This window comes from Motacilla alba, chromosome 6 (assembly GCF_015832195.1).
Source record: "Motacilla alba alba isolate MOTALB_02 chromosome 6, Motacilla_alba_V1.0_pri, whole genome shotgun sequence".
NCBI lineage: Eukaryota > Metazoa > Chordata > Aves > Passeriformes > Motacillidae > Motacilla > Motacilla alba.
Genome location: NC_052021.1, coordinates 35,559,270 through 35,570,874, shown reverse-complemented (window position 1 = coordinate 35,570,874; position 11,605 = coordinate 35,559,270). Strand labels below are relative to the sequence as shown.

The 11,605-nt window shown below is 43.6% G+C and overlaps 1 protein-coding gene across 9 annotated transcripts in view; it reads left to right on the top strand.

Annotated features, from left to right (window-relative positions):
• The first annotated feature begins 141 nt into the window (after positions 1 to 141).
• Positions 142 to 11,605, top strand: part of ALDH18A1 (aldehyde dehydrogenase 18 family member A1) — a 32,676-nt gene continuing 21,212 nt past the window's right edge. For 2 of the 9 annotated variants that reach the window (XM_038140761.1, XM_038140760.1), the window contains exons 1-2: positions 195 to 687; positions 9,484 to 9,607. In XM_038140761.1, coding sequence (XP_037996689.1) covers positions 445 to 687; positions 9,484 to 9,607 — 367 coding nt within the window. In that variant the 5' untranslated portion in view covers positions 195 to 444. The other 7 variants (XM_038140766.1, XM_038140767.1, XM_038140768.1 and 4 more) reach the window with 7 other exon arrangements.

Below are 11,605 nucleotides of genomic sequence, written 5' to 3'. Positions count from 1 at the left end.
GTCCGAGTGAAGACGATCTTTACTAAGTAATTTTTTTTTTAAGTTCTTTCCAAACATAACCCTCGTTTCTTTAGAAGACGTAATTTTAAATTTCAAAGCAGGAGCAGCTGTGGAAGCCGGGGGCGGGGCGGGGCCGGAAGCGGCGGGAGGCAGCGGGGAGCGGGGCCGCGCCGCGCGGATCCGGGCAGGTGAGTGCCGAGGCGAGCCGGGCTGGGCAGCGCCGAGCCGAGCTGGCCACAGCGGCCTCGGCCGGGCCCGGAGCGGAGGAGTGGGCTGGGCGTCGGGCGCGGGCTTGCGGCTCGGCTCGGCCCGGCTCGGCTCGGCCCGGCCCGCCACGCGGAGCTGGCAGAGGGAGCGCGGGGGTTCCTGCGCGGAGGGCGGCCCGTGCTGGCTGCTGCCCGTTCCCTTCCGCGTGGGGAGCCGGGAGCGGCCGCTGTGCCGCTCATGAGAGAAGGTTGGGAGCTCTGGAGGGAAAGAAGTGAGCTCAGCCTCGGAACTGCCGAGGTGTGCAGCCTTGGACCTGCCGGGGTGCACCGCACACCGCCGGTCTCTCGGACCCCGCAGACTCTCCCGAGCTGCGCAGATTCGGGGTCGCTTTTTCTCGGCAGTCTCAGAGCGTTACTGCTGCGGGGAGTTACCGACAGTCTGAAATTGCAGTTTGATCCCCTGCGAGCACCCGACGAGCTGGTAAGAGCTGCACGGGCCTCATCCATCCGGAGATCTGAGAAAGCAGAGCTGTTGCTTCTCTAGAGGTTTTTTTTTCCTTGCTGGTCTCTTGTGCCTACTTACGAGATTTCTCCATGCCCAAAGTATTTAAACCCTCCTGACACTTGCATGACAGCTAACAGTCACTCCCTAGGTTTTGACCCGACTTTGTGATAAGCCTGTGTTCTTCACATACTGTTTCTTCACAGTAGACAGAACAGGATCAGATTAGAGGTTTTTTTAAGTAACCTGATAGCTCTCTGGAAAGAGTAATCAAACTCTAGATAATGGAAACTTAAGCAAAGCTTACATGGTTTACCAGAATTATTTGACAACTGTTTCTATATTATGAAGTCAAGAGTTTTAATTATTAAAAATAACTCAAATATTTCCATACGCTTATAAAAATTTTCCACATGCTTATTATGCCTGTGCCGATGCTGTACGCTAAAATTGATGGATACTTAGAGTGTTTACCTTCTTCCTCTTCCCAGATTTGCTCTTGAGGATACTGAGAAGAAATTTACGAAGGGTTAAAATAAACTTTTCTTCTTTTCTGCTCTGTAGTAAACTATTTATGTTTAGTCACTTTGGAAACAGTATTACCTGTTCCATATTTGTGTCAGTGAATATTTTTCTTGTGTAAACTGCTTTGCTGGTTTATTTTTTTGCTGTATTTCCTTGCTCTTCTAAGCTACTGTTTTGTCACGATTGTCATAAAAATTGTGTTCAATAGCAAAGTAAGCATCTTTCAGGCTTATCTTCTGTAATTGTTCAGCTGATCTTAGCATGTTGTGTTACTAGGAATACAAAAACAATGGTATTTTTATGGTTTTCTGCAGCATCTGGGGAAGAAAACATCTGAGAGTCACTGTGCGTGATACTCTTAAAAGTCAGTTCAAGATGTAGTGAAAAAAAAAGTAAATAGAGTGGTAGAAGTTATCACTTAAGGAATGAAATGCAGAATAAAAGACCATATTATGCCAGTATATTAATCCTTTCTTCGTCCAAATTTGAGTACTCTGTTCTCTGCTGCCGTTCCGGGCTCTCCCTTGGCTAGCAGGAGGCACTGTGTTTGGGCTAATCAAGGAGGTGAAGGAAGAGCAGTGGAGATCGTTACACGTAAATGAAATAGCCTTGATATAAGGAAAGAAAGAGCATCCTGTGCTGATGTCTTGAGGCAGTGTAGTGTAAGGAATCGCTGTGCTTCTCTTTTTCTGGTGCTAATATTCACTTGTATAGATGCGTGGGTCAGTTAGTCTCTGACCATAATATTACCATCATCAAGCTGTCTTGCCTGGGGACAGGAATTACGGCTTTGACCAGAAGGGATGGCAAAACTGGTGCACCTCTGGTGCTAGAATTGTTCAGGGACAACTCGAGCATGACAGCAGATGGAGGAATGAGGAGGTAGTTAACACTGCAAGTCTGTAAAATCATCAGTGGTATGAAGATGAATAACCCCAGCCTCCACAAAGCTGGAAACTAGGAGAGTATTATACTAGTTTTGATTGCTTTCTTGTCTTACCCATGTACTTTATCTGGTCATCTGATAGACTGCTGTTCTACCTATGAGTTTTACTTTATTTGTTTACCTATGTGATGTCTGTGAATTCTACAGCCTCCATTTGATGGATTGTAGGGGAACTGGAACAGAATGGGATGCTAGTTGTGTCATCTTTATCTTAACAGCTGGTGCAACCTGATGTTTTGCTGCTCAGTGCGCAAAACTGGTGGTAGGAGAAAGTAGCAAGATTTGATTGAGGCAAGAGTAAAGAGATGTTAGGAAAAAGGAAATGCTTGAAAGATGCTAATTAATTCTATCTTGAGGTTTATTAGTAGTTTAATCATGCTTGATTAAATTAACCCGTCCTTGTGTTCCTCACTTAGAAAGTTTGATTAAAGCAGATACTCTGTGTCTTTTTTTTCCTCTTTTTTTGTCTTTTTAATTAGCTGGGGAATACAGTATTTGCACAGAGATGTACTTGCGTTCCTTGCAATTATGTCTGGGATGCAGGTAGGTGGACTGAAGCATGTGTGCCTATGCATATGGTTATTACCATTAGGATAGTTCCATGCTTTTTCTTCAACATGGAGCTCTTTTTAGGATTACTGAAGGTTCACTACCTTTAACTGTCTGAAATTGCAGTTTTACATTGATCACTTCTTAGTATGCTTGCGAAGTACACTAAGGTAAGTAACTTCTTGCCAAATAGGAAATCGAGGATTCCCTGCCACTAACAAGGGTCCTTCCATAAAAAGTACTGGTTTCATGTGGCAAATGAAAGTACTGATTTATTTTGTATGCACTTTCTCTTACCAATTTGATACCTATTCGAGTATCTGAAAAAGAAAACCACCTCCTCAGTATCTGCAATGGTTATGGGGAACCTGTTGTTTTTTTATTTGGAAGCACATTTTAGAGAAGTTGCACGTGCTAAAAATTGGCCAGGTGAGCTTAAAATGAGAGCATTCCCATTTCTTGTTAGCTTTTTGAAATGAATCACAAAATCACAGAATATTCTGTGTTGGAAGGGACCTACAAGGATCAGCCAAGTCTACCTCCTGAAAGGCTTGACTTAATATTAAAAAAAAATATAAGTCAACTGTTGTGATATATCTTTAGTTACCGTTCTGATTTTTTTGTGAGTGATCAACACTCTGGTATTGTCATTCATTTTTGGTGTTGTCACTCTGCAATTGCTAATAATTGGAGTGGGGAGGAGGAGAGAGCAGGGCTTACATGCATTATAATGGTTAAACCAAATTCCACTTCTGGCAAATTAAAGTTTTCCAAATAGTCTTCTAACAAAGACCTTATGATGACCTTATTTTTGGGGTAAGGTTTTTTTGTTTGTTTGGGGTTTTTGGGGGAGAAGGATGGGGAGGATCTTGTGGTTTTTGGTATTTTTTCTTCTTTTTAGCAGGAGCTGGGGGAGTTGTTTAATTTCCTTTGTTCGGAGAGAGTGATATGTTAATGTCAGATAATTGTGAGTTGGATTTTCTGTTAATTCTTGAGACACTGAAGTTTTTCCAAATGTCTTGAACTCCACTTTACACCACTTGAATATTCTATATTCTTTGTGAAGTTTTCTCCATGATTTTGAGACCTTCATTTAAGATTATTTCCTGATCCCAGAAGGTGATGTTTACAATTTAAGAAAACAAAACAAAACTAAAAAATAAACAGCCCCCCAAACAAATAAACAAAAATAGCCTACAGAACAACTGCCTTGCAACAATATGGGAATTGATACTCTTGGAATTTGTTTGAATTCTAATAGGAATACAATAGTGGTAATATAACATAGGTGAAGAGGTAACAGTATAACTAGTGTCTGAGTTAAACTGTGGGACTGCTGTGGATTTGGTGGTGTCTTTGAAGATGAAAAGCTGTAGATTTGTGCTTTCTACCAATTGCAGTGATGAGTGCTTGAAGATTACACTGAGTTGGGCAGGAGTGTTTATCTGCAGTTGTGCAGGAAGGCTCTCCAGAAGGATCTGGACAGGCTGGATTGATGGGCTAAGACCAGTGGTATGAGGGTCAACAAGGTGAAGTGCTGGTCCTGCCCATGGGTGACAACAGCCCCATGGAGTGCTCCAGGCTGGGGGAAGAATGACAGGAAAGGGAGGGTGTGCTGGTCCACTGGCTGAATATGAGCCCACATGATGAAGAACACCAGGGGCATCTGGCTTGTATCAGCCATGGTGTGGCCACATGCCCAGGGTAGTGACCATTGCCCTTCACTGGCCCTGGTGAGACCTGCAGCTTTAATCCTGAAGTCAGTTTTGGGGCTCTTCACTGTAAGAAGGACAGTGGGACTAGAGTGTGTCCAGAGAAGGGAATGGAGCTAGGGAACGGTGTGGAGCACAAGTCTCATGAGGAGCAGCTGGGGTAGCTGAGGCGGTTCAGCCTGAAGAAAAGGAGGCTCAGGGGGAAACTTTGCTCTGTACTATCCTCCCTTACAGGAGGATGCAGCCGGGTGGGAGTCTGGCTCTGTTCCCCAGGAACCAGTGACAAGATGAGAGGAAATGGCCTCAAGAAGTGCCAAGGGAGGTTTAGGTTGGATATTAGGAAAAACGTCTTCACAGAAGGGGTGGTCAGGCACTGGCACCCTTTCACTGCTCACAGCAGTGGTAGAGTCACCATCCCTGGAGGGATCTAAAGCACCCAGCAGTGCCCATGGTAGCTGACAGTGCTTTTCCTAGCTGTGTAGATGACACTTAGGGTTGGATTAGGTCCACCACCGTTGCAGATTGGCTGCATCCAAGGCCACTGCAGGCAGGGATTGGTGGACTTGATGGCATTAGGCTTGTGGTTGGACTCGATGATCTTAAAGATGTTTTCCAAATTCCTAAAAGTGTGCAGATCACACCTACTGTGTGCACTTCTGGCGCCATAACATAAGGAAGATACAGAGCTATTGTAGAGCATCCAAAAGAGGGCTGCAAAGATGGTGACAGGTTTCCAGGCCAAAGTCATACGTGGAGCTGTATAGGGCACTTGGCTTGTTTGGTCTGGAGGAGTCTGAGGGGAGACGTCATCACCCTCTGCAGCTTTCTCTCAAGGGCCAGCGGAGGGACAAGACAATGACCTCCTCTCTCTGTGACCAGTCACAGGACCTGAGGAACTGCTGGAGCTGTGTCAAGGGACGTTTAGGCTGGACATCAGGAAAAGGTTCATCCCCTAGAGGTTGGTAAGGCCCTGGTCATGGGCCCAAGGCTGACAGAGTTCAAGAAGCATTTGGACAACTCTCAGGCATGTGGTGTGATGGTTGGGGCTGTCCTATGCAGGGCCAGGAGCTGGACTTGATGATCCCTGTGGGTCCTTCAGTGCTCAGAATATTTTGTGGTTTTAAATTACCCCAGTTCCCTTAATTTAGAAGTGACTTCAAATGGGATGTGGGAGGTAAGTGGAGAGCAAAACCAGCACTCTTGCACTTGTGAAGAGGTTTGGGCTGCAGTGGAGAAAAGAAAGGATGTAAACGGCTAAGGAGCTAAAGCCAATCTGAGATTGGCTGCAGATCCCTTTTATCTGCTGTGCACCAGACTGCAAACATGTGAGAGCGAGGAGACTCTAGGTTAAGGCAGGCCGCTGTGGGAGATGGCTCAGCAGTTTGTGCTTTGGGTAGGGCTGTCTGAACTAGTCTGAGGCTAGACTAAACAGTTGTTAATGCTGTAACTTAGAGAGGCCAGGATTTTGTGCTGCAACGTGGACTGGAATTACATCATCTCCCGCTAGCGCGGGCGGGGACGGCGAGCGGCGGTCGGTCACGTGACGCGGCTGCTGCCGCCGCGGCCGCGGATTGGCTGCGGCCGAGGCCGCTCCGGGCGGGGATTGGCTGCGGCGGGGCCGCGGCGGCGGGAGCGCGCCCGTGCGTGGCCGGGGTCCGTGCGCGTGCTGCTCCGCGGGCTGCGAAAGCGCCGGGGGAGCCGCGCGGAGGCCGCTGAGGGCCGGCGCCGCCGCCCGCGCTGCTGCTGCACAGCCCCTCCTGAGCCGCAGAACTCGTCTGTGGGCTGGATCTGGCAGAATGGACTAACACCAGGCTCCTGCAGGTCCTGCCCTGTGAGGCGCTCGGAAGGGTTCCGAGGCCACGACAAGCTGCTGCTCTTTCGCGCCGGGCAGTGCTGCCGTGACCGCGCTGTGCTGCTGCGGTGCGTTCTTGAGAGAAAGGGATCGCACGGTGCTTGCTGCTTTGAATTGCCGCTTCTCTGCGCATATGCTATCTGCAGAACCCGGGTGCGCCTACATGCGAGCTGCTCTAAAGACCATTTATTTGAAGTTTTCATTTATTGTAGTCAGCTCTTCTGAACTGGCTTCTCTCTGGGAATGTTTCTAGGGTTAAAGTTTGGACGAAGAGCTGCAGATCGGTTTTTTTTTAATCCCTTGCAGAAGTTGCAGCTGGTAAGGTAATGAAGCGGTTCAAATAGTAAAAGCCTCTGAATGTTGCCGAGGACTTAAAATTTGTGTGCTGGGAAATACTTACTTCATAGAAATTGTGTGCATTTTCTTTGAACTTGATTTGTCTCTGTTTCTGCCCTTAAGTGTTTGCAAAATAGTTCTATTGATCAGGATTTGAATTCCAGATTTTTTCACTTGTAGAATGTCTTGATGCTCAGATATTTGCCTTTATATCTAAAACTGTGAAAACAGTTTATTTAGTTTAATCAATTCACTAAAAGTAATTGTGGACATGCTATGGCTCCGCAGCCAACAGACTGAACAAACAGTGGTTATGGACTCTGGTTTTCAAGGCACAGATTTTAGGATTTGACATCGCTTTTTGCTTTGGAGAGTAACTATGTCTCTTTACACTGATCTGGAACAGCATGCAAATGTACTATGCTACCTAACAGCTGTTTTTATGGTAATAAATAGATGAAAACTAGGTCATGGTATTGCTTTCTATGAGCAATAATACAAGGATAGCTTTATTTAAAAAGATTGTTTAAAAAGATAATAGGAAAATGATATTTTTAAAGGTCATGTTTGGAGACTAGTTCGGAAGAATTAGATTTTTCTGGTAGTGGAAAAAATTTTTAAACTGATGCTAGGAGGAATACCTGAATAATGCATTTTGCTTTTTTTTTATTGCTTCCTCCGAGTAAGGCAGGAAAGCTTTATTTTTTTAAAATTATTTTTAATTCTATGCATTTTTACATTTTTTTTTTTTTTTGTCACTGAATCTCAGAACCCTTCCAGCTATGGAAGTGGTGGAAATGTGAGTGGAATGGAAAATGAGGATTAAAATTAACTTTAAATCCTTGACTGAGTGAGAGGAGAGGAGTTTGATTAGCCTGAAAGAAAGCCTGTAGTTTACATCATACCGTAAACTGTGCTCTGTCTGTGCCTTCTGGCAGCATCCATTTCCATTTCACGTACTGATACCTACTGCTGTTTTAAACTCTCTGTTTTCTTGTTTACTTGCTCTCTTTGCCTTCTCTCACAACCTTTTAGAAACATGCTGGATTTTATAATCTTTTTCCTTCAAAAGATCCACACTGACACTTCTTACTCTTCATTGTCTGCCTGCTTTTAGCAAAGTTGTCTCCGGCAAAGGGAAACGGGAGACAGTCTTCCAGAAGGACAAGGTTGCTCTTAGTTGCAAGCAGCCTGTAGTGAGAGTGTGAAGTGGTTCTCCAGCAGATCAGTAGGAGCAGCCCAGGAGATGGCACAGTTTGATCTGGCCAGTGTGGGTCTGTATTCTGTGACAGCAGTGTGCCAGGTGGAGGTTATTACTGTAGCAGGAGTTGAAGGTCTGACAGGAGAGGTAAAAGGAGGTGTCTGGAGGTGAAACTTTAGGTAGCATGCCTGTTTCTGTCCTTTAAGGGGCATAGTCTGTTGAGGGAGCTGAAGGGGACCGGGCAGTTCCACTCAGGGTATTTGTTGTGGAAGGGGGTCTGGATAAAGAAGCTGGCGTTTGCCAGCTCATGTCAGGAGCTGCTGGATCTGGAGCATCTCTCTGAGACCCAGCAAAGACCCCCTTGAGAAGACAGTGTCTAACAGAAGAGTTCAAGGTAGAAGGCTGAAACATTCAGCCTTCAGTGGGAATTGTGCAACCCCGGAGGCAGGTGCGTGAGGTAAGGGTTCAAAGGGGGAACCTTTGTCTACATACTACTGTTCCCCAGCTTTAAGCTTACCCTGTTATGAAAAGAGAACTTTGACTACTTGCTTAGTTGCATGATCTGCTCAGAGTCCTTTGTCTGCCTCATCCTGGCAATGGCCGGTATTTCCCATGAAATACTGAACTGTGAGGGATATTGCAGATCAATATTATTAAAATGCTGTGCAATGTAAGCTTTAGTAGACAAAACAGGAGGAGCATTATGTGCTGGTGGCTGCCTGGTCTAATGTAGACGTGTATATTTTGGTAAGGATTATAGTGAGGGATAGCAGTATGCTGATGCAGGGTAATGAGGCCTCTTCAAGTGTCCTCTTTACAATGCTTTCTCTGTACCATAGTTTGTGCAGTTTTGTTTGCTTTATTTCAATGGTGCTGGAAAATGGATTGAAAGCAAGGAAAGGAAGGAAAGTTTTGTAAAAGGGGAAGGAGAGGTCTTGTGATTTAAATACTGTCTGTCTGGGAGAACTGGATTCTTCTTAATCTTGTTTGTTTCTATGGCGAGACTAGATGCATTATTGGCTAGACCTGTCATAGGAGATGGTTAATTGTATATCCCTTGTTTGCCGTGTACTTACTCTAGTGAATTTTAGGGTTAGAAGAATCCTGAGTGTTGAAAGGTTCAGTCAAGGGAAACTAATGCCAAGTGCTTGGAAATTTTTTGTCTTTACTTGTAATCATGGATAAGATCTTGTAATTTGATAGTGCTCAGGGGAAAGTGAATGAGCATATTTCCTGTATTGAATAGGGCTGAGATTCATGAGAAGTACAGTAGATGCTCTGTTGTGAGGTATACAGAGAAGTCTGTATGATACAACCTCTCTACTTTTATCTTTTACTTCCAGGCTTCTCCATGAAAAGAAATATTACTTTTATCTATTATAGGTACATTCACTAATAGTGTTTTCGCTTCTCAGGGAGCCATGTTTTATTCTTTACCTTTAATAAAGATCTGGCAGCAGGTAAGGAAGAGGGCCCTTCAGTTCTTCTATATCATAGTCCGTGTGCAAATTCTGCAAAATGGAGAGTGGGCATGAGGAAATTGTATTAAGATGGTACAGGAAAAGAGGAGTTGGACTGAGGGAGTGGGCGAGGAGAGAAATATAGATGGAAAGTCATTGCTATTTAACCATCCTCCCTTCATTTTAACTTGCAGATATCCTTGATTTGCAGAAGGCATCTCACAATGTTGTGTCGAGCTGCTCTGAGCCCTCTTGTCCGTTCCCCTGGATGGTGCTTTGTCTCACCGCCACATGTCATCGCAGCCATTTCCCGTTTATGTATGTATGAGAGAAAGCACACATTTCTAAAATGTGGGTCAATATGTGTCTGGGCATGCCTCTGCTCTTTCCTATGTTGAAAGGAAAACCACCTCATTAACATCGTTGAAAACTTACACAACCTCTGAAGTGAGCTGTAGTTGAAGCTCTACTTTCTCGATGTTACTTTCTCCCTTAACTCAATACTATTCAGCTGGATGTCTGTATATTTTTCATTCTGACATACATTTCAAGGAAAAAAAAACAAGTTGTAAAAGTACTGCTGCTGTAAAAGTTCCTTATTTCAACCTCATACATTTCTGGAAAACAAGATCTGATTGTGTCTGCTCCCCTATCTACATTTTCAGATGTCTTGAGTAAAGCAAAGAACAAAACTCATATTTACTTGGATTAAATTCAAGTGGAAAGTGCATGCAGGAAACCTGAGTTTAAATATGTAGGTGCCCTGTATGTTCTTCCCTGAAAACCTAATCTAAGAGAACCATTCAATGTCTGCTTGATTAATGGTCTGAATTACAAAAGGTAAGGATGGATAAACTCTATTGGATCAAGAGAGTAGCTGTTTACCATTGCATGCAAGAATGATTTCCCACTGGTCTGTCTATTAACAGTTCTCTTTCATTAATAACTATATGAATTAGATGTTAAAATCTTGAAAATTCTAAACTTTTTATTTATGAGCTTCAGCTCTGTTGACTTCTATATTTGTAACATGTCTAAGTATTCTTCATTTTCTGAAGTCAGTAATTTTGACAGTGCTACCTATGAGAAGTTTGTTCCCAAGTATTGACAGTATCCTGCAGTGGAGCAACTCTTTGTCACTTCATCAGGTGTGATCTAAAGCTGGAGTCATCATTTATCACAGGGATTCTTTTTCTGTTCTCCACTGTTTTCTGTTTGTTCTCCACGTTTTTGTTTTGTTGTTTTTTTTTTCTGTTCTGCTCAGCTTGTGTGTTTTGAAATTCTGCTTCTTTACTCCTGAGAAGCAAGCCTTGTGCAAGTTACACAGTGAAGGATCTGCAGTTCCAAATACTTAAGTTTGTTTCATATGTGTCTGTAACAGACATGTTTTATGAAAAAATCTTTTCCTTAAGATTTTTCTCCTGAAAAGCTGAAAGATTTCAAGAACAAAATGTAAACAATGATTATTTGCTGCTGTAGAATGCAACAGGTGAATCTGTGATTGCTCTTATGTAGTTGTTTCTATTTAATGGCCAATCACAGTCCAGCTGTCCGGATTGTCTCAGTCAGTCACAAGATTTTGTTATTCATTCCATTCTATTCTTGCCTAGCATTCTGATGATTCCTTTCTCTCTATTCTTTTAGTATAGTTTTAGTTTTGCATTTTAATATAATATATATCACAACATAATAAATCAGCTTTCTGAAACATGGAGTCAAAATTCTCGTCTCTTCCCTCATCCTGGCTGCTCTGCAAAGACCACAGTGTCCCTTTCTTTATTAAGGAATTGAAACTGTTGACAGGTATGGGATATAAAAACTGGAATCCCTTTAGACTACTTGTTCAATACCTGGACTGGATGGCTATGTCAGTTCCTCCCTAATTGCATGTGGAGCAAGTTAATGGGCTTGCATCCCCATAAATGTTTTGCATGTGTAATGTGGGAGCCAATTTCACATCTCCGTCCAGTGTAAATAACTGAAAGAGGTAGATTTATGTGGCCATAGAGCAAGACATTTGTGGGGATGATTAGGACTTTAGTGGGGATGAATTGAATTCTCTGCTTGTTCTAGAACTGTGATCTTTTCCCTTATTTTTCTTTTAAAAAGTACATGGTTTCTTTTCAGATACTGGTTAGCTCTCAACAGCTACCTTTGTGGAACCTTGTAAACCCTGAAGCCAAGAGAACTGGAAATAAACTCCTTTTTGGTTATACTGTGTAGGTTAGGCAAATACTAAACAGTAGTACTAAATAGTAAGGTGTAATGTTCACTCATTTGTAAAGATGCCTCTGCATCTAGTTGAGGGTTAGGGTT